This window comes from Podarcis gaigeae (genome assembly GCF_964106915.1).
Source record: "Podarcis gaigeae genome assembly, chromosome: 18".
NCBI classification, from domain to species: domain Eukaryota; kingdom Metazoa; phylum Chordata; class Lepidosauria; order Squamata; family Lacertidae; genus Podarcis; species Podarcis gaigeae.
The window spans coordinates 7,806,373-7,832,594 of NC_139696.1; the positions used below are offsets into that span (position 1 = coordinate 7,806,373).

Here is a 26,222-nt window from a genome sequence, read left to right on the forward strand (position 1 = left end):
CCTGCTTAGTCTTGCTCATCTTTTTCAATGGGTCCACTGGCTGCAACCCTAGGGCAGTTAGGCTTAAGAATGGGCTGAGGAACTGTTGGCCCTCCAGACACTGTTGGACTCTCCTCAGCACCAACAGCCAGCATGGCCTATGGTCAGGTATGAAGTTCTAGTCCAACATCTGGAGAATCACTGGTTTACCACCCCTGGCTTAAAAGGTGAAGGTCTCAGTGCCAGACACACATTTTTGGACCCTGAAGCTTGAACTGTTACGGGGGGCCCCTTTGCAACCAGCAACGAGGCCTGGGTAACCACTGTTATCTTCTCCAGTGGTGTCGTTCCATGACAGATCACCACATTTTTTATTTTTAAAAAACTACTACACCCAAGATTTGGCTTAACATTGCTGTACTGCGACACTCCACCTTTACAACATTTCTGCTGCTGACGCTCAACACTTTGGGATTGTTGAAACATACAACAAAAAAATAATCAATTTTGAGTCGTGTGACTCAAATTGGGTCTACTAGACCCAAATTTTGAAAGCAATGTAGACTACAGTGGTACCTCGGGTTACAGACGCTTCAGGTTACAGATTCTGCTAACCCAGAAATAGTGCTTCAGGTTAAGAACTTTGCTTCAGGATGAAAACAAAAATCATGCTCTGGCGGCGCAGCAGCAGCAGCAGGAGGCCCCATTAGCTAAAGTGGTGCTTCAGGTTAAGAACAGTTTCAGGTTAAGTACGGACCTCCGGAACGAATTAAGTACTTAACCCGAGGTACCCCTGTAATGTTACTTCTGGGGCCCCTCTGGGATTAGGAGCCCTGAAGCTTAAATTTCATTAGTTTCATAGCAGATCCGCCCCTGGCACCAATACTTTTCCAATTTCAATTTATTCAATTCAGCACTGAATTTAGTGGGAATCGTAGCCACAACAATGGGGAAGGAGAGAAGAGTCTTGCTGCAGTTAAGTAACCAGCTTAGCTTGGCACTTTGAGCTATGACACCAAGCACCAGTAACTGAAATGGCTTCTCTAAACCCTGTCGGAGGTAGAACAAGGCCATGTCAAAAGAGGAGCTGGCCAAGGCGGGTGGGGAAGGAGTAGCAGCCTATTCTCTGGTGATTCCTCCTGAGTTTTCAGGTAGCCACAACCTCTGAAATAAGGAACACCCGTCCTTGGGGATGAAGGATGAGTTTGATTTGAATCACATTTAAAGGCGAACATAGCTAATTCAAGCTTTGTGAAACAATATGCGATCTGAAAGACAGCTGTCCTGCGAAATTCCAGCCAAGTAAGGTACCAACATTCTGGTACAGATTTCTCCTCATAAGCACATTTTGGGAAGCAATTCCCTGTAATATAATCCCTTTTTGTATGTTACCTTCACTAACACATGCATTTTTGTATATATTACTTGATTGGAACACTGCACTGCAAAAATCAGAGAGGTGTGAGTTTCGAAGGACAGCCGTGTTTCTTTATTACCGTATTTTTTGCACCATAAGACTCACTTTTTTCCTCCTAGAAAGTAAGGGGAAATGTCTGTGCGTGTTATGGAGCGAATGCCTGTGGGTGGCAGGGGGGATCTGCTGCAGTCGTGAGCAGAGGATCCATGGTTCCCCTTTCTTCCCTCCTCCGTGGTTACAAAGCATGGATCCACATGGATCCTCAGGATTTTTGCATTGGGCTACTCCAAACTCACTGTCAGATCACATGTCTGTGGCCACAGCATGAACCACAAAAATCATATATCCACTATTTCGTTTAGAATATTTTTTTTCTTGTTTTCCTCCTCTAAAAACTATGTGCGTGTTATGGCCTGGTGTGTGTTAAAGAGCGAAAAATACAGTAGTTCAAGAAGCAGATAACAGATAGTTTCTCATTAAAATGCAAACAGAATAGAATTGCTCCTCCATCTTTAACCCATGGATCATCATGCCAGCAAAAAGCTTCACCTGCAGAAACTCTGTCTCTCTAGATAACAATCCCTCTGCCGGAAAAAAAGTGAAGAATCCCAAACTCAATCCCCTCACTAAACAAAGCAACAGTCAAAACACACTCTCTTCATTTTCCAGGGCCACTCAGATTTGAAACTGGCTGTTTCTAGGGTAACAAAATCCCACTGCTCAGTTCCTTTCTCCAGAAAGAAGCTTCCTGCAATATCGGCATGGGATGTTAAGTGCGCCTGAGCATATGCACTATACTGGAGTAAACACAGCTGACCCCCCCCCCCAAGTTGGGGTCATGCCGGAGTATGCCATTTCCAAGCAAGCTATGGCTTCTGTCTTAGAAACCCAGTCTCTGCCTATTGCATGCCTTGCTTCAGAAAGGCCTGTCCTGTTGCTGCAGTGGCGTAGTGTGGGGGGTGCAGGGGGGGCCGGCCACACCGGGCGCAACATCTGGGGGTTAGGGTTAGGGGGCGCAAATCCACGGGTTAGGGGGCGCAAATTACTTGCCTTGCCCCGGGTGCTGACAACCCACGCTACGCCACTGTGTTGCTGTTCCATAAAAACCAGTCACTTACCAAATCAGATAATTCCAGTGTCCTGAGCAGAAACCCCACAAGGCATCCAGTCATCACAGAAAGCATGGAAAGTGTCAAGAGGCCATTTTTGCTCCAGAAGGCCCGGATCCACTTCCGGAGTCCCACAAGGCTGATGGAGAACGGGCAAAAGAGTGCTTTCTTCAACTGCTCCCACATGGTGCCTTAGCTTTCAGAGCTTCACCAAGATCCGTCAGGAAGCAGAGAGCGCAGCGTCAAGGGCAGGATCCTGGAGCCCATGGGGCATCATTGAGGCACCTTTTGTCCTGGAGGAATCATATCTCCCTGCTGATTAGAACCTGTCTGGAGAGGTAGAAGGAATGCAAGGAAAAGACTCTCTCTTTCGCTCCCTGGTAATCTCCATGGAGGATCACACCAAAGCACGGTTGTTATCTGATCCCCTTTTAGCTTAATAGAAAGTGACATGTCCTGTGACGTATTAATCCAAGTCTAGATTTGGAATAAGCAAGAACAGAGCTACGTCTGCTTGCAGCAAAAACAATGGAGGGAGGGCCCTTCCAAGAATCCATTGCACATTCACAATGATTTCTGCTCAAGGTAGTCACACGACACACAGCCAACCCCACTTTCAGTACTGTTTGTGTGCTTGCAGAAGTTTTGAGGTGGCCACATTGCTTCATTCCTAATGTGCATGCCTTCCTGGTGAAATCCTCATTGCAAGAAGCAAAGCTACAGGGAACCAGGCAGAGGGCCTTCTTGGTAGTGGCACCCGCCCTGTGGAACGCCCTCCCATCAGATGTCAAAGCGATAAACAACTACCTGACATTCAGAAGACATCTGAAGGCAGGGAAGTTTTTGATGTGTGACATTTTAGTGTATATTATTATTATTATTATCACCACTGTTCTGTTTAGCTGTCATGCTTACAATGAGTCACCACAGTGCTCCTATGTTTTGTTATAAGCCGTTTATAGAGCATTTGGGTTCTATAAGTTCCTATTTAATTCAGCCCGTTATTCAGGATCCATTAATTTTTATGGAAAGGTCCAGAGTTCAATGGGAGACTTTTGCATGCCCAAGGTCCTTGATTCAATTCCCAGCATCTCCAGATAGGACAAGTCTTTAAAGTTACTGTCACTTGGGATAGTTGATATTGAGCTAGATGGACTAGCGATTTGACTTGATGCTGGTTACCCTTCTCCCTTCTATCAGCTTCTAAAGGTAAAGGTAAAGGTACCCCTGCCCGTACGGGCCAGTCTTGACAGACTCTGGGGTTGTGCGCCCATCTCACTCAAGAGGCCAGGGGCCAGCGCTGTCCGGAGACACTTCCGGGTCACGTGGCCAGCGTGACATCGCTGCTCTGGGGAGCCAGAGCCGCACACGGAAACGCCGTTTACCTTCCCGTCTCTATTTATCTACTTGCACCCGGAGGTGCTTTCGAACTGATAGATAGATTCTTTATTGTCATTACACAAGTGCAACATTGCACAAGTGCAACGAAATTGGATGCCATCCCTTAAAAACAACAAAAGCAACACAACAACAACAACCAAACAAACCACATTCCAGCCACACCCACACCCACACCCATCAAACTCCCAGGTCACACTATCGAGTTACTGCATTTAAGAAGGCCACAGCTCTTGGATAGAAACTATTTTTCAGTCTATTTGTCCTTGACTTGATGTTTCTGTATCTCCTGCCAGAAGGCAGTAGTACAAACAGACTGTGTCCCGGGTGAGATGCATCCTGCAGGATATTATTTGCTTTCCTAAGACAACGGGAACCGTACAGTTCTTCCAAAGATGGGAGGGGATGACCAATAATCCTTTGGGCTGTGGTTATGACCTTCTGGAGCACCTTCCTCTTCCTAGCTGTACAGCTGGAGAACCAGGCACAAATACAGTATGTGAGAATGCTCTCTATGGAGCCTCGGTAGAAGGACACCAGCAGTCTCTCACTCAGATTGTTCTTCTTTAAAAGTCTAGAACTGCTAGGTTGGCAGGCGCTGGGACCGAGCAGCGGGAGCGCACCCCGCCGCAGGGATTCAAACCACCGACCTTTCGATCGGCAAGCCCTAGGCGCTGAGGCTTTAAGACACAGTGCAACCCGCGTCCCGCCCTATCAGCTTCTGCATCGGGATATTTTTTTAATACCAGTGTAAATTAAATAAGGTCTGGGTAATATGCAGTGGGGGTAAACCGCAAGTGTCAGAAAGCCACGCAGAAGGTTCCAGTTTTGATTCCTGTTACCTTGTAAGATTCCAACCCAGCAGTTCGAAAGCACGTCAAAGTGCAAGTAGATAAATAGGTACCACTCTGGCAGGAAGGTAAATGGCGTTTCCGTGCGCTGCTCTGGTTCTCCAGAAGCGGCTTAGTCATGCTGGCCACATGACCCGGAAGCTGTCTGTGGACAAACGCCGGCTCCCTCGGCCTACAGAGCGAGATGAGCGCGCAACCCCAGAGTCGGTCATGACTGGACCTAATGGTCAGGGGTCCCTTTACCTTGTAAGATGCCACTGGAAACTCTAGAGGGGCATTGCCACAATGTGAGCTGGACCAGTGAAGCGCCTGACTTGGAATTTGGCAGCTTCCTATGTACTTCTCAATACTAAATATGATAAAGTAAAAGGAAATACAGTGGTACCTCGGGTTACATACGCTTCAGGTGACAGACTCCACTAACCCAGAAATAGTGCTGCAGCGCAGCGGCAGCAGGAGCACCCATTAGCTAAAGTAGTGCTTCAGGTTAAGAACAGTTTCAGGTTTAGAACGGACCTCCAGAACGAATTAAGTTCTTAACTCGAGGTACCACTGTAATCACTACCTCAATTTGTTCTAAACCGGTGTGTGTGTGTGTGTATATATATATATATATATATATATATATGTACTGTTTATTAGTAGCACCCAACCTTACATGGTTTTTTGTAAAGAATACAGTGGTACCTCGCAAGACGAATGCCTCGCTAGACGAAAAATGCGCAAGACGAAAGGGTTTTTCGTTTCTGGAGTTGCTTCGCAAGACGATTTTCCCTATGGGCTTGCTTTGCAAGACGAAAACGTCCACAAAGCCATTTGAATGCTCAAAGTTCTACACTTTCTATTTAAAAAAATGTAGGGGAGCATCGTGTATCAAATAATATATAGTTGGTTATCTGTCTTTATACAACGCACTTCTTTCCTGGATATTCTGGAGAGGAACTGTTGTCCTCAATAATGTATATGGTTGACTATTTTCTTGCTTCTTATTACACAAATACGTGGTAACCAAAACTCCTTATTTCAAAATAAATATTTTTCCCCTCCCCACCTTTCATTGGTTACCTACGGGACCGCCTCTCCTGGTATGCCCCACGGAGGACCTTAAGGTCCACAAGTAACAACACTTTGGAGGTCCCGGGCCCTAAGGAAGTCAGATTAGCCTCAACCAGAGCCAAGGCCTTTTCAACACTGGCTCCAACCTGGAGGAACGCTCTGTCTCATGAGACCAGGGCCCTGCGGGATCCGATTTCTCTCCGCAGGGTGTTGTAAGACAGTTGTTCTGCCTGGCCTTTGGCTTAGAATCAGTTTGATTCCAAGAATTCTTCCGGCTTTTTGGGAAAGCTATACTTAAACATCTTTTTTAACTCGTTATAAATCGATTCCCAGAACTCTTTTAACCACATATGATAGAAGTCGCCACCCTTTTCCTTGCATTTCCAGCAAGTTTTCTTGCTAGGTTTGGTGGGAGAAGATATTAAGAAGACTGATCAAAGATTATATTTGTACGCAACAACAGCAGCTAGAGTTCTGATAGCTCAAAAGTGGAAGCAACAGGAGATGCCGACAATAGAATGGCAGATAAAGCTGGTTGAATACGCTGAGATGGCTAAATTGACACACAGAATTCGCAACCAGGAGGAGACAAAGTACCAAAAAGAATGGTGTAATTTTTTTTATCTATGTGAGAACAAATTTGAAAACTTTGGCAGGATTGAAGTAAATCTTATGTCATGTTGTAATATCTAATCAAAGAAACTGTGAACTATAGAATAGAATAGGAAAACTGATGGAAGGGAAGGACGGAAGTCAACAGCTCTACGGAGCATAAAGTAGGATATATGTAATAAGATTTGATGTTTTACTGGTGTTGGTGGGTGATCTTAAATCTCAATAAAAATTATTTATATAAAAAAAGAGAATCAGTTTGATTCCCTCCCTCTTTCTTTTTCCTTTCTCCTCCTGTGAAGAGGCTGCATCCTAATGTTTTAATGTTGTCTTTTAATCTTGTTTTTTAAATTGTATTTTAATCAACTCGTTTTATTATTGGTTGTTAGCCGTCCTGAGCCCGGTCTTGGTTGGGGAGGACAGGGTATAAATAAAATTTATTATTATTATTATTACTTTTCCAATGGGTTAACTTACTAACTACAACTGGAATCCGGTCTAGAGGTTTGCCACGTGGTAACTTCGCCCCCCTTTGAACACGTGATACCAAGTTATCGGGCTCCAGAAGCACGTGGCGCGCGAGAGGGGGCGTGGCGTTCGAGCGCCAAGAGCGGGGAAATGGGCGCTTCGATTGACAGGCCGGCCACGGCGCAGGCGCACTGGCGCCACTCCACAGCCCGGCTAAGATGGCGCTGGCTGAGGGAAACGCCGTGGCGGCTTCGGCGCCGGCAGACGAAGAGTCCGAGCCGCCGCCGCAGGCAGCACCGGGAGCGGCAGCTGCTGCCGCCACCTCCTCCAGCGCTGCCCGGCCGGCCCGACTGCCCCTGGCGCGTGTCAAGGCGCTGGTCAAAGCCGACCCGGACGTCAGCCTGGCCAGCCAGGAGGCCATCTTCATTTTGGCGCGCGCGGCGGTGAGCGACTGACTGAGGGAGGAGGTGGGTGGGGTCCCGTGTTTGCCTCGGCCAATCAGGAGGCCGGCTGCGTTGGCGCGCGAGCGCGGGGCGGCGGTTGACGTGGGCGGGGCTCCGCTTTTAAGCCTCCGCCAATCAGGAGGCCGGCTTGCGCTGCGGCGGTTGACGTGAGTTTCCCTCGCGCTAAAGGAGGTGGGCGGTCCTGCACGGTTAGGCCCTTGCCCAATCAGACGGCTGTTTTCGTCTTCGGCTACGCGGGGACGGGTGCTTACGTGGGCCACCCCTGGCCAATCAGAAGCTTATCTTTGTGTGAAAGGCGTGACAGAGTGGAAGGGAGGGTGGGGCGGTAGGCGGGGCTGCGCACTTTTGGCTACGGCGATTGGCTGCAAGTTCCAACCACGTGGCGAAGAGAGGGTGGGGTTCTGCAAATATGTTCCTGATGCTTGTTCTGTAATTTACCTGGCCAGGTAATTCATTATTATCTGGTCCCTATCAATTAATTATAATTGTGGGTGTTCTGATTATAATTGTGGCTCTTCTTGAATGTTTATCATAATTGTAAATATTGGTGTGTCTAATACAGTAATCATGTAATTATTTTTCTAAAGCTCATAATTAATATAAGTTTTAGCTCCCCAAATTGTTTATAAATCATCTTATGTTTGTATATTTCCTTGGGATACATGTAAAAGGCAAAGCCTAACTTGGGAGACGGACGTGGGTAAAACCTCAGCGCCTAGGACTTGCCGATCAGAAGGTCAGCGGTTCGAATCCCCGCGACGGGGTGAGCTCCCGTTGCTCAGTCCCTGCTCCTGCCAACCTAGAGGTTCGAAAGCATGTCAGTGCAAGTAGATAACTAGGTACCACTCCGGCAGGAAGGTAAACGGCGTTTCCGTGCGCTGCTCTGGTTCGCCAGAAGCGGCTTAGTCCTGCTGGCCACATGACCCGGAAGCTGTATGCTGGCTCCCTCGGCCAGTAAAGCGAGATGAGCGCCGCAACCCCAGAGTCGGCCACGACTGGACCTAACAGTCAGGGGTCCCTTTACCTTTAGACTAAAAGCCAAAGGTGTTTAGGTATAACACCAGTTGATACAGGATGGGGGAAATTGGGGAGGGGGGTGACTCCCTGTTCCCTATTGGTAGGAGAGAATAACAGAGGCCAACCAGAGAATATTGAGAAGCAAAGCAGCTAGTTAACCTGATCTTTATTGAACTGTTGCAACAGGGTGCTCCCCTCACCCGCAGGAGAGAGGAGGGCGCGGACAGCGCTGGCTCCCGGCCTATACAGTGAGATGAGCGCACAACCCTAGAGTCTGGCAAGACTGGCCTGTACGGGCAGGGGTACCTTTACCTTTTAACTTAGGAGACAAGCAGGATTCATATTTTAAATAAATTAATATATTAATTAATTTAATTGAATAACTTTTATTGTGCTAGTCAGAGGCCATGGCAACATCCAAAGAAGGAAAAAACAAACCAGTCCCTGGATGGGCTAGCGGTCAATTGCAATGGGGACTCAGATCTAATTTGCACACTACAGTATTTGAGAATTACTTTTTATTCTGCATAATAAGAAATTTTGGTGGATTTGACCATGGTTTTATATTAATTAATAATATGATAACAAAAAGGTAAAGGGACCCCTGACCATTAGGTCCAGTCATGACTGACTCTGGGGTTGCGGCGCTCATCTCGCTTTGCTGGCCGAGGGAGTGGCATACATTTTCCAGGTTATGTGGCCAGCATGACTAAGCCGCTTCTAGCGAACCAGAGCAGCGCCCAGAAACGCCGGTTACCTTCCCGCCGGAGCAGTACCTATTTATCTACTTGCACTTTGACGTGTTTCAAGCTGCTAGTTTGGCAGGAGCAGGGATCGAGCAACGGGAGCTCACCCCATCGCGGGGATTCGAACCGCCGACCTTCTGATCAACAAGCCCTAGGCTCTGTGGTTTAACCCACAGCGCCACCCGCGTCCCATGATAACAAATACTCTGCAGTAAATTACTGGTGATGCCATTTAATTATTGATGATTATTCTGTTTTGAGAAAACACTGATAGTAATATTAACAAAATAGGATGTTTTAGTATTACAGTATATACAACTGGTAGTGTTGCTGAGTGAAGGTTTTTATTAGTTCAGATAAAGCTATCGCCCCTGCCGTGGCTTTTGGGTCTTCTAATAAACTAACTTGGCTGTCCATATTAATGCACAGTATCAAATGCTGTTATACAAATCTATAGCATAAACCTATAGCTTGGAATACCATGTATTTCTTTGGATACAGGTGGCGCTGTGGTCTAAACCACTGAGCCTCTTGGGCTTGCCGGTCAGAAGTTTGGCGGTTCGAATCCCTGCAATGGGGTGAGCTCCTGTTGCTCTGTCCCAGCTCCTGCCAACTTAGCAATTCGAAAGCAAGCCAGGGCGAGTAGATAAATAGGTACCTTTTTTGTAGGAAGGTAAACAGCGTTTCTGTGCACTCTGGTTTCCATCACGGTGTCCCGTTGCTCCAGAAGCGATTCAGTCCTGCTGGCCACATGAGCCAGAAAGCTGTCTGCGGACAAACGCCGGCTCCCTCGGCCTGAAAGCGAGATGAGCGCCACAACCCCAAGTCACCTTTGACTGAACTTAACTGTCCAACTCAATAAGGATATTGTGAACTCGGAAAAGGCAACCAAAATGATTGTTGGGGTGAGAGAACTCCCTGATGAGGAAGGGTTACAACATTTGGGGGCATTTCAGTTCAGAGAAAAAGCAAGATAGCAGACATATAAAAAAGGTGTATAAAACTGTGTGGAGGAAGTGAACACAGAGAAAAGTTTCTCTTCCCCTCTCCATAATATCAAAAGCCCTGGGCATCCAGCAAAGCTGAATTTTTGATTATTCAGGACAGACAAAAGTAGATACTTATTTACAGTCCATAAAAACTCTTTTCCCTGCTTTGCTTCAATCCCCACAGGAGTTGTTTGTGGAAACCATTGCAAAAGATGCATACATCTACGCACAGCAAGGAAAACGGAAAACTCTCCAGAGGAAAGACCTGGGTAAGGAAGTAAAATAATAATAATAATAATAATTGTATCATTTATACCCCGCCCATCTTGTCTTCCTAATTCTTAAGAACCAAAATGATGCTGTTCGTATGTGTTGACAAGGTTCTAAACCAGAGGAATGCTTTGTGGCTTATTAAGTAAAAGGTAAAGGTACCACTGCCCGTACGGGCCAGTCTTGCCAGACTCTGGGGTTGTGCGCCCATCTCACTCAAGAGGCCGGGGGCCAGCGCTGTCCGGAGACACTTCCGGGTCACGTGGCAAGCCAGAGCTGCACACGGAAACGCCGTTTACCTTCCCGCTAGTAAGCGGTCCCTATTTATCTACTTGCACCCAGGGGTGCTTTCGAACTGCTAGGTTGGCAGGCGCTGGGACCGAACGACGGGAGCGCACCCCGCCGCAGGGATTCGAACCGCCGACCTTTCGATCGGCAAGCCCTAGGCGCTGAGGCTTTTACCCACAGCGCCACCTGCGTCCCCTTTGTGGCTTATTAAAGAACTAAACAAAATGGGGTTGCCATATTTTGAAAAGTGAGCACTTTTTTTTTTTTTTGCAAAGCTGTTGGACTTTTTTCTTTTTTTGCAACATCTCCAAAAAATTGAAGTTTTCAAGCTATGTTTTAGGAAATTTGCCAAAAAAAAAAAATCAACACTTCCCATATGGCTGCCATATACCTGGGTTTTCCTGGACATTTTAACTTGATTTTCAAATTTTTTGCCAAGAAGCTATTTTCGACGGGCGAATCCTGGATATGCCCAGGAAATTCCAGATGTATAGCAGCCCTAAAACAAAATTAAAATAGCCATGCATAAAATAAGCTTTAGTGGAAAATGAAGAATGTATTCCTACCTGTGTGCTCTGATCCATCCCTGCAGATATAAGTCCTAATTTTCCTTTTATTATTGTTTCCTTTTCAAATTGGTGCTGCTGCCGCAGACAACGCCATAGAAGCAATAGACGAGTTTGCGTTTCTGGAAGGTAAGGTTTCGTTTCAAGTTTTCTTTGTGGTGTCGCTGCCTTGTCAGAATGGTGAGCTAGTCTTACCTTGTATCACAGGCGATCGAAGTCCTGGCGGGGGAGGTCAGGATCAGGCGGGGTGGGAGCAGGAACGGGGGTCCAGGAGCCAAGAGTCCGAGGGTCAGAGAGCCGGGAGTCAAGAAGCCAAGGGTCCAGGTGTCAGGAAGCAAGGAGTCACGAAGTCAGGGGTCCGAGGATCAAGAAGCAAGGAGTCACAAAGTCAGGGGTCTGAGGATCAAGAAGCAAGGAGTCACAAAGTCAGGGGTCCAAGGATCAAGAAGCAAGGAGTCACAAAGTCAGGGGTCCGAGGATCAAGAAGCAAGGAGTCACAAAGTCAGGGGTTTGAGGATCAAGAAGCAAGGAGTCACGAAGTCAGGGGTCCGAGGATCAAGAAGCAAGGAGTCACGAAGTCAGGGGTCCGAGGATCCAGAAGCAAGGAGTCACAAAGTCAGGGGTCCGAGGATCAAGAAGCAAGGAGTCACAAAGTCAGGGGTCCGAATATCAAGAAGCAAGGAGTCACAAAGTCAGGGGTCGGAGGATCAAGAAGCAAGGAGTCACAAAGTCAGGGGTCGGAGGATCAAGAAGCAAGGAGTCAAGAAGCCGAGGTTCAAGGATCAGGAAGCAGCAAGGCAGGAAGCGTGTTGCTGTGGCAAAGAGCCGAAGGGAAATGCTGACCTTATATCCCTTCCCAGCTCTTGCCACCAGATCTGTGAGTTACCAATCGGCATAGCTGTCAACTTTCAGATTTGAAAATAAGGGATCAGCCGCCTCGAAAATAAGGGATCAGCAGCCTCACCTGTCCTGGGGACAGTCTACGGGATATCTAACAATCCGGGACAGCAGTGGGAAACGGCGCTAGAATAAGGGAATTTCCCACAAAAAAAGGGAAGGTTGACAGCTATGCCAATCAGCCTCACCTGTGCGGCCGTGCCTTGCCTCTTCAGAACAAACTTAGGAAGGCCCCAGTCCTACAAAGTCCTATTGGTCACAGGGCCTGGCTCCTGCACGCACACCTGACACCTTGGCTCTGAATTCCAGGTGGGTGGAAGCCAGGCTCCAGTTCAGACAGAGAGTCACTATGGTCACATCTATGGCATACATTTAAAGCACATGGCTTCCCCCCAAAGAATCCTGGGAACTGTTAATTTGCCACTCGCAGAGCTATAATTCCCGGCGCCCTGAACAAACTACAGTTCGTGCCATTCTTTGGGAGAAGCCATGAACCTCAGCGGTATAGTGTCCGCGTGAAGCCAGCAATTTCTGTGTAGGTCAGAATTAAAGTCAAGGCCAGAGGGTAGCCAGTGTGAATGCCATCCAGAAATGGTTGGAGTCTATTCTCCCATCAGTTCTAGTAGCTATCATAACCAGCAGCCAGGGATTATGGGAGTTGGAGTCCAAGAAATATCACATCCCCTCACATCCCCTTTCCCCAGTGCCTTAATGGATGTGTGGGGGGGTTGGATCCTTCAATTGCTCCAACAGTGTGTTGTTTGGGGGCATTTGAGATGGTGTTTGAAAACCTTTTGATGGCAACTTGAGATGTAAAAGAGCAATTTGTTTGGTTGGCTTTGGGTTTAAGAGCTAAGGTCTCCAAACAACAATACAGTACAGTGGTGCCCCGCAAGACGAATGCCTCGCAAGACGAAAAACCCGCTAGACGAAAGGGTTTTCCGTTTTTCGATGTGCTTCGCAAGACGAATTTCCCTATGGGCTTGCTTCGCAAGACCAAAACGTCTTGTGAGTCTTGCGGTTTTTTTTGCTCCCCCCCTTTTTCTAAGCTGCTAAGCCGCTAATAGCCTTTAATAGCCGCTAAACCGCTAATAGCGCTAATCCGCTAATAGGGGTGCTTCGCAAGACAAAAAACCGCTAGACGAAGAGACTCGCGGAACGGATTATTTTCGTCTTGCGAAGCACCACTGTATCTGGAAGATAGGCTAGGAATGTTGAGAGTTGTAGTCCAACCCTTTGGCCCTTGAAGGTTCATAATAGTTGAAAAAAATAAATTAAACCTTTCACATTCCACAGTGTGTGTGTGTTTTGATGTTTTCTTAGTCTTCTTAAGTATATTTTATGCTTTAGCACGTTGACTTGTAACAACCTGAATGCTGAGAAGCAGAACAGAAGCCAAGGCTCAGTTGATAAAATTGGATAAATTTAGATCCCTTTCTAAAGGGATGAACGTGAAATGGAATTAGTTCCTCTTTAAAATGAACTTTCCAAGGTATGTCCAGGCCAGGTGTAAATCTGTTAAAATGGTAGCTGCTGCCTTGATTCGAAAACCACCTATTTTCATTTCACGGTCTGCCTGCTCCTCTGTTTAATTCTGTAGGTACTCTGGACTGACGCAAGAAAGGGGAATCCCTGGCAGGAGAGATTGGAACAGAACGTGCTGTGCAAAAGGAGCAGAAGGAAACGTTCCCAGGGAGATGAAGGGACTGTTTCTGCCTGACAGACTTGGTGGATTTGAAATGGCCCTGAATTTGAAACAGGCTCTGTTGTAAATTCCTTTGTATATACCCCAACCTTTGTGATTTCTCCGAAGTCTCTATGTTTTGTACTCTAAATACATACATCTTTTTTCCATACCTCTGTTGTGCAGTACAGTGTTGTATATGTTACCTCTTGGCCACCTGGCCTCTACCTTGCAATTCCTAATATAACACACAGACATTAGTAAAAAGGTAAAGGGACCCCTGACCATTAGGTCCAGTCGTGACTGACTCTGGGGTTGCGGCGCTCATCTCGCTTTATTGGCCGAGGGAGCCGGCGTACAGCTTCCGGGTCATGTGGCCAGCAGGACTAAGCTGCTTTTGGTGAACCAGAGCAGCGCACGGAAACGCCGTTTACCTTCCCGCTGGAGTGGTACCTATTTATCTACTTGCACTGGCATGCTTTTGAACTGCTAGGTTGGCAGGAGCAGGGATCAAGCAACGGGAGCTCACCCCGTCGTGGGGATTCGAACCTCCGACCTTCTCATTGGCAAGTCCTAGGCTCTGTGGTTTAACCCACAGCGCCACCCGCGTCCCTCACACATTGGTACATTCTCCTTAAAACACTGACATCAGAAGTGGCCGTGATTAAACCACACAGTTTCAATAGCCCCGTTAAAAACAGCGCCACATTTAAAACAGGTGACTTGGGGACAAAGAAATCGAGGGAATGTGTGTGTAAAAAAATTAAGGCTGGCAGGATGCCAATGCAGATGGGAGCCTCATATTTCAGCAGGGCGTGCATTTCACAGCAATGATGCTACTGTTGAAAAAGCCTGCCTTTGTGCCACTGATATTGAGCCATTGTAAGACATCCATGAAGACATCCATGAAACTGCAATTAATCCAGAATGCGGCAGCTAGACTGGTGACTAGGAGTGGCCCCCAGGACCACATAACACCGGTCCTGAGAGATCTGCATTGGCTCCCAGTACGTTTCCAAGCACAATTCAAAGTGTTGGTGCTGACATTGAAAGCCCTAAACGCCCTCGGTCCTGTATACCTGAAGGAGCATCTCCACCCCCATCGTTCAGCCCGGACACTGAGGTCCTGCGCCGAAGGCCTTCTGGCGGTTCCCTCATTGCGAGAAGTGAGGTTACAGGGAACCAGACAGAGGGCCTTCTCGGTGGTGGCGCCCACCCTGTGGAACGCCCTCCCTTCAGATGTGAAGGAACTAAGTAGCTATCCTATCTTTAAAAGACATCTGAAGGCAGCCCTGTTCAGGGAAGTTTTTAATATTTAATGCTGTATTGTTTTTAACACTTGATTGGGAGCCGCCCAGACTGGCTGGGGAAACTCAACCAGATGGGCGGGGTATAAATAATAAATTATTATTATATTATCCAGGTTGCATTGGGAATGATGATTCTCAAGAGCCGTGCCCTCGTTGTTGTTGTTTAAATCTCTGCTCTCGTTAAGCATTTGTGGAGGCTGGTAATGATCTTTGCCTATCTCTGGACTCCTGGCCTCCTGGTTCCCTCTCCCTATCGCTGGATAACTGCAAACATACTTCCTTTTTTCGGATTTCTTTCATTTCAAGATTCAAAGTTACATTTTATCACTCAGCAGCTGTAACCCTTATTCTACAATGCTAACGACTTCCTGCTCACCCGCCCTTGATATTTATAATCACGATTACATTCAGTTATGTCTTAAAAATTATGTCTTAAATTATGTCTTAAAAAGTAGAGACATCACCTTGCCAACAAAGGTCCGTATAGTTAAAGCTATGGTTTTCCCAGTAGTGATGTATGGAAGTGAGAGCTGGACCATAAAGAAGGCTGATCACCGAAGAATGGATGCTTTTGAATTCTGGTGCTGGAAGAGACTCTTGAGAGTCCCATGGACTGCAAGAAGATCAAACCTCTCCATTCTGAAGGAAATCAGCCCTGAGTGCTCACTGGAAGGACAGATCCTGAAGCTGAGGCTCCAGTACTTTGGCCACCTCATGAGAAGAGAAGACTCCCTGGCAAAGACCCTGATGTTGGGAAAGATGGAGGGCACAAGGAGAAGCGGACAACAGGGGACGAGATGGTGGGACAGTTTTCTCGAAGCTACCAGCATGAGTTTGACCAAACCGTGGGAGGCAGTAGAAGACAGGAGTGCCTGGCGTGCTCTGGTCCAGGAGGTCACGAAGAGGCGGACACGACTAAACAACAACAATGTCTTAAAATACCCAGTTTCATCCTCTTTAACAGGCTTCTCAATGTATTCTGCTATTTTTTTCTTAAAACTCCAAACCCTGCTGTGAACTTCGCTTACGGAGAATTATTTTTTTAATGGATTGGAAAACATTTCCCATCCTACTTGAAAGATTCTAGATTTGTGTCTCTTATCAGAGCTGTCAGTTTGGCAGGCTCTGCATATTCCATGATTTTTATCAGCCATTCTTTTTCTGAGGGTAGTTTTTATTCCTTCCACTTCTGTGCATAAATATTTTTGCCGCTGTGGTTACATACATAAATACAGTTGAGACTTCCTTTGGAATTTTGCTATCCAGTATCTCCAGCAGGAAGGTCTTGGGAAAAATCATGTTTATCTTTCATTTTTTAACTTCATTATATATCATGCCCCCAAAGGGAAATATGTTTTCTGGGCGTTTTTACCTTTACTTTGCCTTCACAAAAACTTTGGGCTGTTTAGCACTTGCCAAGATAATGGAGATTATGATGACAATGTTTATATTATGCATTAAAATATATGAGCTGCTTTCTTACCAAGGTAACTCAAAGCGACTTGCAATATATAAACACATACATTGAAATACACATATTTTTAAAAAATAATCTAAAAGACAACCCTATACCGTATTTAAAAAGGCAGGATCAAAACATCTCTCCTACCCACCCAAGGAGGCCACAGATAATTAGAAGCCAAGGGCAAGACAGGAAGAATAAGTTTTGGCCTAGCACCTAAAGCTAAAACAAGCCAGCATTCCACAAGTGGGGAGCCACCAGCGAAAAGGCCCCGTTCTTGTGTTGCCACGCACTGGACCTCCCAAGGAAGAGGCAAATGAAGAAGGGCCTGTAATGACCACTGCAGGGTCCGGGTCGATTCATGTGGAAAAAGGCATTGGGATCCTGAGCCTCGTAAAGGCGCTATAGCTCAAAACCAGGAGATAGTGGAGACACTGACTGAGCTGACTCTGGGGCTTCAGGCTCTCCCAGCCTATCTTATGTTGCTAGCAACAGAACCTAGGAGCCTTCTGTGTAGCACCCTGCTTGTGGTTAACGCTTAGCTGGAATGAAATATTCAACGCAGCAATAGAGAAATTAAAATAATAATTTATTTGGCAGACAAATAAATGAGAGGCACAGTGGTATATGGTTACCAAAGCTCTGCACACTCCAGCCCTGATGGCCAGCACTTATATTTCCTCAGCCCAGCCCCCTTGCTCCTCCTTTGGCTGCCTCTGTCCAATCAGCCTGGTTGAAATTCCTATTGGCTGTTTGCTAGAACCAATCATAAAAGATACACCCATTTCCTATTACCTTTTATGGGAGACAAAGAGCTATATTTCCTTCTAGCCATAAATGGCAGACAAGTAGCCATATATCTTACATTTGCCTCGACAAGGCACCTTAATTACCAGATCACCTTTTGCCCCTGTTGCCCCTGCATTCCAAAAAAATGGCTAAAACAGATGGCTCATGGTCTTACATTCTGTCTAAACAGAGATCTTGGGTTCACATTCTCACACACCATCAATGAAATAAGAATCTAACATTTCTTACTTTCTTTCTTTTTAGTGCTGTGGCCCTACCTTATTCATGTACCCCTATGATGTTTTAGTTCATAATTCTGTATTGTGTTTTATTTCTGTGTTTTATTTCTGACTATCGGTCGAATAAAGGAAATTGATTGATACTTTCTAAATCCTTTGCATAATTACATTTAAGCCAACAAATCTCATACATTAACATAGATAGCTTTTTAGAAGAAAAGGCCTTTTCAAAGTAAAACCTCTTCAGTTTACACCCCCCCTTTTCCCTTTCCCAGCCATCTGCTTTTCCCATTAGCTCTTGCCCTTTAACCTTAGGAAAATGTGGTTAGAGTCTGATGGGAGGCACATGGTATTATTTTCTGTTAAACAATAAATCTTACTATTTACCAACTCTTAATTAGTGTTTTTGCAGCTTGATTGTATTCTGTAATATGTAGGGTCAGTATAACCTTTGCTCCCAGCCTGTAATTCCCTTTTACAACCTTGAGAATTGTGTCTCCTGCTATAAATCAGGGGGGCCCTGTTCAGGAAGATAAACATCTGCCAAAGTCCTTAGCCAGCTGGTTTTCTGCCTGGCATGAAATATTTGCAAATCTTTAAGCTCATTTTAAAATACAGGCCTTGATCAGATGCCTCATCTGCATGGAAAGCATATTCTCTACCACTGATCTATGCTCCTTAAAATACTTGTACAGTGGTACCTTGGTTATCAAACTTAATTCGTTCCGGAAGTCCATTCCAAAACCAAAGCGTTCCAAAGCCAAGGCGCGCTTTCCCATAGAAAGCAATGCAAAACGGATTAATCCGCTCCAGACTTTTAAAAACAACCCCTAAAACAGCAATTGAACATGAATTTTACTATCTAACTAGACCATTGATCCATAAAATGAAAGCAATAAACAATGTACTGCAGTCACACAACCAATAGCTGAAATGGGTTTCACACAGTCACAAAAAACAAAAAACAAAAAAAGAGCCGCAAAAACGCAAAATAAATAGCAAAAACAGAAAACGGCACTCAAAACGGAAGTGTGGCACTCAAATCGGAAGCGTAAGACTCAAAACGGAGCACATTTGGCATCCGGAAAAAAAAATTGCAAACCAGAATGCTTAACTTCCGGGTTTGCAGTGTTTGGGTTCCAGGTTGTTTGAGTACCAAGGCGTTTGAGAACCAAGGTACCACTGTTAAAGGAAAGTAAGGTGCTAGTCGTCAAGGGTCTGAATTAAGGGCTGGTTTAAAGAAGGAGTTGCCTTGCCTGGAACCAGATCACTGGTCCATCTAGTGTGGGATTGTCTAAACAGACCAGAGGCAGACCCTGCAGTTTCAGACTTGGGCAGGTCCTATTCCCATCCAACTGCCTCCTCCTTTTTTACTTGGAGCCATTTGGGGATGGAATCTCAGACTTTATGCATAGTGTGTATATCATGAATATGGAAACTAAGACCTGGGGGCCAGATCCGGCCCAATCACCTTCTAAATCCAGCCCACAGACGGTCCGGGAATCAGCAAGTTTTTACATGAGTAGAATGTGTCCTTTTATTTAAAATGCATCTCTGGGTTATTTGTGGGGCATAGGAATTCGTTCATCCCCCCCCAAAAAAATATAGTCTGCCCCCCCACAAGGTCTTAGGGACAGTGGACCGGCCCCCTGCTGAAAAAGTTTGCTTACCCCTATTCTAACTCCCTGTGCTGTGACTTGCTTTATTCCCATAGTAGCAGTTTTATTTTTTAGCTATAAACCATAAAAAAAAACAAAATAGAGCCCCAGATTTAACTATTAATTTTCTAATTGTGTGACCACAAAGAAACTTAGTTTTCATTACCGGGCAGGGGGAAGATAACAAACTCAGACACAATTATTGCAGAGACTAAACGCAGATGCTTTGTCGTGAGAGTCCCCAAGAGCATCCCGAGCTATGTTAAGGAACAATAGGTAAAGGGTAAAGGGACCCCTGACCATTAGGTCCAGTCATGGCCGACTCTGGGGTTGCGGTGCTCATCTCACTTTATTGGCCGAGGGAACCAGCGTACAGCTTCCGGGTCATGTGGCCAGCAGGACTAAGCCGCTTCTGGCGAACCAGAGCAGCGCACGGAAATGCCGTTTACCTTCCCGCTGGAGTGGTACCTATTTATCTACTTGCACTTTGATGTGCTTTTGAACTTCTAGGTGGGCAGGAGCAGGGACCGAGCAATGGGAGCTCACCCCGTCGCAGGGATTCGAACCGCCAACCTTCTGATCGGCAAATCCTAGGCTCTGTGGTTTAACCCACAGTGCCACCCGCGTCCCCCTAAGGAACAATATCCTCAGGCAATTTCTTAAAATGGCCTTGTGAAAAAGCACAGAGGGTGTGACATAAAATCACAGTTCTGTAAAAGCCTTCCCTGCGGGCAGCTCTAAAACAATGAGATCGAAATAGTTTCTGGTGATCTGGTGTGATGCAATGCCAAACCTGTGCCAAACTTTGGCAAAAGTTTCGCTTTGTTTTTCAGGAAAATACCCGTGCCAGTTTGAAGTGAATTGGATTGTGTTGGTGTTTGGGTGACCTCGTCACCCCCCAGGTTTGAGGGTCTGTTTGTGGGGTGCTGCAAAATGGGGGTTTTTCACTGTAAAACTTTCCCCCAAATTTGGCGCCGGTTTGGAGTGAATTGGACAAAGCTGGGTTTTGGGGTGTTAACTATGAACCTCGGTTTGATGTAGCCATTACTCGAATGTGGGACGCTGCAAAACATGCAAAGGGGATCACATATTTTGGGGTTCACAGTTAATGAAGCTCACAATTTCTATGAGAGCGGGTCAAGGGGGGTGAGGTTTCCTCTGTCCACTCCGTCCAGATTTATATTTTATATGAAAGAAAGTTGTAAATGTTTGTAGGTTTGAATTGAAATGCTTTGTAATGTGAAAATGAGGAACCGATTCACATTTAAGCAGGTAATTTTTATAAAAAAGAAGATTTAAAGTAAAAAAGCGGTTATAGAAATGCGAAAATTTATTAATAGATGTTTGGAAGTCAGAAAGAGGGAGGGAAGGAAATCGGTGCTCTGTTTGAGCAATGCTTTATGTTATAGATTCGTGTAATGAAATGAAACCAAATATAGAAAACTCAATAAAAAATATTATTTTTTAAAAAATGAAGTTGTTTAGCTTTTTTTTACAATTTTACCCCAAAGTTGCTGAACTTTTTTTTTTTGCAATTTTACCCCAAAGTTGGATTAGGATTTTACCCCACAACATGCATTGCCACGAGATCCGCATTAGGCCCCCAAAACAGACTTTGGACATGCCTGCTTTAATCTCCTTTCAAACCATCTACTACTTGAAAGCATCCCTCCAGGGACTTGAGAATTTAATGAGTTTTCAAGTGAGGGCTCCTGGAGAGAAGCTTGCCCTTTCCTCCTTTGATCTTCCCTCCAGACGGGTCTCCATCCCGTCTCAGGTGCCTCAGAGGTGCTGCCTCCAGAGATAACACTTTCCTGCTATGTCCCAAGGCCCCTTTTGCCCTCTCTTGGCCACCGCCTCTGCTTGACCCAGAACACAGAGATCCCTATAGCAGAGAATCTGCCAGCCCAGAAGGATGCTATTTCTCTCCTGGTTCATTTGTCTCTCCAACTCTCTCAGTAAGTCTTCTTTCCTCCTTCCTTTTGGGGTGTGCTGGGTTCAGGGAGATACCTTCGCAAGTGATGCACGGACAGGGCTGGATTTAGGTTTGATGAAGCCCTAAGCTACTGAAGGTAATGGGGCCCTTTAAGAAGGCTAAGCGCCAAAGAATGGATGCTTTTGGATTCTGGTGCTGGAGGAGACTCTTGAGAGTCCCATGGACTGCAAGAAGATCCAACCTCTCCATTCTGAAGGAAATCAGCCCTGAGTGCTCACTGGAAGGACAGATTCTGAAGCTGAGGCTCCAAGACTTTGGCCACCTCATGAGAAGAGAAGACTCCCTGGAAAAGACCCTGATGTTGGGAAAAATGGAGGACGCAAGGAGAAGGGGGCAACAGAGGACGAGATGGTGGGACAGTGTTCTCGAAGCTACGAACATGAGTTTGACCAAACTGCGGGAGGCAGTGGAAGACAGGAGTGCCTGGCGGGTTCTGGTCCAGGGGGTCACGAAGAATCGGACAGGACTAAACAACAACAACAAATATGTCCAGCTGACCTTTGTCAACAACATATTGTCGCTGTTTTTCTCTGTGTTGAAAATAAGCTATATGGCAGTGGTGGCCAAACTCAGCCCTCCAGATGTTTTGGGACTACAATTCCCATCATCCCTGACCATTGGTTCTGTTAGCTAGGGATCATGGGAGGTGTAGTCCCAAAACATCTGGAGGGCCACCACTGCCATATGGTAATGTATGGACCTAAGCCATTTGCACATAACAAAATACGTATTTTACCAAAGTTCTTGTTGAACTGAAATACAATTTAGAAGAAGTATATTGTCAGGGACGCAGCGGGAGCGCAGGGAGGGGAGGAGATGGAGAGCGAGGGGGAGCAATCCGAGGGCAGCGTAGGAGAAGATGACAGTAGCCCGAGAGATTCCATGAGCCTCTCCAGCGAATCGGAAGATTCACAGAAGGGGGCGCCGGTGGCCAGGGCAAGGAGGGCCCCAAGGGGGACACCCCAGAAGCAAGGGGCCAGCGGGGACTCCCAGAGCAGCAGTTGGAAATCAGGACCAGCTTCCCCACCAGAGCGCAGTGGGGGGGAGGAGTCCCAGGAATCGGGACCAGTGTTCTCACCACCAGCGAGAGAAGATGAGTCAGGATTGACCACGCCTCCATCGGAGAGCGGGGGAACGGTCAAGAGGAAGGTTGCCGGCTGGGCGCGCGCGCCAAGTTCAAATGTACAGGCGAGCGGCACAGCAGGTAGCCCGGATAGGGAACCAGGTCCTAAAGCCCGCCGGAAGGAGGGGCAAGAATCAGGGGGGTCAGCGTCAGAAGAGTCCAGAAAGGATGAAACCCCAGCGGGCAGGAGGGCCCAGAGGAGGAAGGAGCTAAGGAAGAGGTGGAGCAAGGCTAGAGTCTTAAACTGGTGTGGAAGGGGAGGAGATTCAGACGGAGCTTCGCCGGTCTAGGGTTTAAGACGTAGAGCTGCACGCTGCGGCTTTGAAATGGAAACTGAATGTCAATAAAGACTTTTGTACATAACTACAGCCGGGCATTGGTCCTTTGTGAGCTGGGACCTAGGGGCGGCTCTGACATATATGAATAGTGAAATACAATTAAGAAGTATATGAACAGTGAAATAATTGTTAAGCTCTAACTTAAAATGATTTTTTTTATTCATAACAAACTTAATAATGCAAACACATTGGCATTTGGCAATAACAAAAGTTCCTTTAGAAACACAGTTTACAAAGGCTCATAATCTAGTCTCTAGAAACTTGCTAGAACATGAAATAATAATAGGTGTAAATATATGGTGCAAACTACTAATAATTATAAATAGCAGAATGTAGGCACCCTGTATATAGAAAGGAGCAAACCAGTGATGTTTTAGGGAGCAGGCGTAGCAGACGGGGCCCATGACTTACATCATAGGAGCCTACACAACACAAAACACTGTTGCTGTATGTATGATTTATTTTATTAGTTTATTATCTATTTATTATTAGGAAATGTACAGGGACTGGTTGCATGGCAACATGTGCAAATGGCTTTAGATACCTATGAAGTCCACAAATTACCATATAGCATATATTCAACACAAAAAGCAGGAGCAATTTGTTGTTGACAAAGGACAGCTGGACATATAAAGGGCCCCATTACCTTCAGTTGGGACGCGGGTGGCGCTGTGGGTTAAACCACAGAGCCTAGGGCTTGCTGATCAGAAGGTCGGCAGTTCGAATCCCTGCGACGGGGTGAGCTCCTGTTGCTCGGTCCCTGCTCCTGCCAACCTAGAGGTTCGAAAGCACGTCAAAGTGCAAGTAGATAAATAGGTACTGCTCTGGCAGGAAGGTAAACGGCGTTTCCATGCGCTAGTTTGCCAGAAGCGGCTTAGTCCTGCTGGCCACAGGACCCGGAAGCTGTACACCGGCTCCCTCAGCCAATAAAGCAAGATGAGCGCTGCAACCCCAGAGTCGGTCACGACTGGACCTAATGGTCAGGGGACCCTTTACCTTCAGTAGGGACACGGGTGGCGCTGTGGTCTAAACCACAGAGCCTAGGACTTGTTAATCAGAAGGTCGGCAGTTTGAATCGCGATGGGGTGAGCTCCTGTTGTTTGGTCCCAGCTCCTGCCAACCTAGAGGTTCGAAAGCACGTCAAAGTGCAAGTAGATAAATAGGTACTGCTCTGGCGGGAAGGTAAACGGCGTTTCCGGGCGCTGCTCTGGTTCGCCAGAAGCGGCTTAGTCCTGCTGGCCACATGACCCGGAAGCTGTACGCCGGCTCCCTAGGTCAGTAAAGCGAGATGAGCGCCGCAACCCCAGAGTCATCTGCGACTGGACCTAACGGTCAGGGGTCCCTTTACCTTTATTACCTTCAGTAGCTTAGGGCCTCATCAAACCTAAATCCAGCCCTGTATGGAAGAGATCACAAGAATTGGAAGTTGGAAGGGATCATAAGGGGTCTAAGCCAACTCTAAGCCTTGGGATTAAGAGTCTCGTGCTCTGCCAACTGAGCTGCTCCTTTAGTTTCCCTTAAGCAGCTGTTCTCAACCTGTGGGTCCCCAGATGTTGTTGGACTACGACTCCCATCACCCCTGATCTCTGGCCTTGCTAGCTAGGGGTGATGGGAGTTGTAGTTCAACAACATCTGGGGACCCACAAGTTGAGAAAGGCTGCAAAGGCTTTCCTGGGGGTGAAGCTGGCGCAACCTGAGTGTTGTGATTTTTAACTCCAGGCATGAGAGCCGCCAGCGAGCTCAACGAAGGAAGGAATCTATTTGCCAAGCACGGTTGCTGCAAGAGGCGAGTGCGGTCCGTCTACATTGGACATGGTGAGTCGTCTGGAAAGCCAGGTTCTCCAGCTGCTCCGTCTTCTGGTTCCCTCTGCTTGTTTTGTTTCAAACTTTCACATCCTACTTTTCACCTCACACCGTACACTTTGAAGGACGTGAATCCGTGGAGCTATAGCTCGCGCCTAGCAAAACTATAGTTCCCATTTTTTTCCAGGGGAAGAAGACTGTGTGCTTTAAATGCATAGTGTGGATTTGATCTCTGGCTTTAAAGAACATTGGAAGGCTTTGAGGTGGTCGCAACCAAGGAAACAGCTTTGAGAGAAAAATGGGTGAATGAATGAATGCCAACATTAAAAATATTGGGAGGGGGAAAAACAGAACAGGCAAGGAGGAGGCAAATATATTGCCCTAATTGTTACGAATTTAAAAATACAACAATTCATGAATCGGTGTCACTTTTAACGGCTGGGCGAACCGATGTGGTACAGTAGTTGAACATGGAGGTGAGTTCGAATTCCCACTCTGCCCTTAAGCTTGGGCCAGTCACTCGCTCTATGCCTAAACCCCCTCACAGGGTTGATGTGGGAATTAACGAAGAAGGCGGACAACCATATAAACCACATTGAGCTCCATAGAGGAAAATTTGGCATGTTGTAGATGCAATCAAGGGACCCGGGTGGTGCTGTGGGTTAAACCACAGAGCCTAGGACTTTCCAATCAGAAGGTCGGCAGTTCGAATCCCCACAACAGGCTGAGCTCCCGTTGCTCAGTGCCAGCTCCTGCCCACCTAGCAGTTCGAAAGCACCTCAAAGTGCAAGTAGATAAATAGGTACCACTCCGGCGGGAAGGTAAACGGCGTTTCCGTGCGCTGCTCTGGTTCGCCAGAAGCGGCTTAGTCCTGCTGGCCACATGACCCAGAAGCTGTACGCTGGCTCCCTCGGCCAGTAAAGCAAGATGAGCGCCGCAACCCCAGAGTCGGCCGCGACTGGACCTAATGGTCAGGGGTCCCTTTACCTTTTAGATGCAATCAAGTGATTGATGGACCTGTCAAATAAAGTCAAACCACTGGTTTAGATGCATACGATCTGTATATAAACTGTTTTCCACTTATATAAACCTCCCCCCTTTTTTCTACACTTTGTAGCAAGCTCCCCCCCCCCCCGCCTGTAGTCCTCTAGTCAGGGAAAGCTTACTTCTCAGAGCATGTCTACTCAGGAGTAAGCCCCACCGATTTCCCTGGGACTTACTCAAAGGTAAGTGCGCATAGGATCACGGCCTTGAACGATGGTGGCACGTGTAATCGCATCTCTTACACTCCCGCGCTTTAAATATGTGTGATATTCCGTTTGCTTCTTTGTTCCGGTACAGTATTTTTGTTTAGAATAAATGGAAGAAGAGCAAAAGAGCGATCAAATGCAGAAATAATAATAATAATAATAATAATAATAATAATAACAAAGTCCGAATCTTGACATTTTTAAGGCTTCGATCTTCCTTATCCAGAACCTATAGAAACATTTCCTGTATAAAGGTGAGAGCTGCCAGCTGTTGCTTTAACATTTGCATTGCAAATGTCAGAAATGCAAAAAACAAACAAAAACAGAAAAAACCACCAACCCCTCCAGGTCTTCTTAATATTCAGATGTGAATTCAGACTCATTGGGTTTGTTTGGGGGGGGGGTTGAGGCGGGGAGAAATCTTTGCATTCCCCTCACCCTAT

At 46.5% G+C, this 26,222-nt stretch overlaps 3 protein-coding genes across 3 annotated transcripts in view; 2 read left to right on the plus strand and 1 right to left on the minus strand.

The window, feature by feature from the left end:
- Window positions 1-3,206, minus strand: part of LOC310835638 (excitatory amino acid transporter 5-like) — a 34,331-nt gene extending 31,125 nt beyond the window's left edge. The window contains exon 1 of the mRNA XM_083720508.1: window positions 2,515-3,206. Within this exon, the coding sequence (XP_083576634.1) occupies window positions 2,515-2,691 (177 nt within the window). The 5' untranslated portion in view covers window positions 2,692-3,206. The remainder of the gene's footprint in view (window positions 1-2,514) is intronic.
- Window positions 1-21,748, plus strand: part of LOC310835758 (protein-lysine 6-oxidase-like) — a 390,424-nt gene extending 368,676 nt beyond the window's left edge. Inside the window, exon 14 of the mRNA XM_083720714.1 lies at window positions 21,708-21,748. The gene's annotated coding sequence lies outside the window, so the exon portion shown is untranslated. The remainder of the gene's footprint in view (window positions 1-21,707) is intronic.
- Window positions 6,931-13,983, plus strand: POLE4 (DNA polymerase epsilon 4, accessory subunit). Its single transcript, XM_083720829.1, has 4 exons — window positions 6,931-7,333; window positions 10,291-10,375; window positions 11,318-11,359; window positions 13,728-13,983. The coding sequence occupies exons 1-4, from the start codon at window positions 7,109-7,111 to the stop codon at window positions 13,739-13,741; spliced, it is 366 nt and encodes a 121-aa protein (XP_083576955.1). The 5' UTR covers window positions 6,931-7,108; the 3' UTR covers window positions 13,742-13,983.
- Window positions 21,749-26,222: the final 4,474 nt, after the last annotated feature.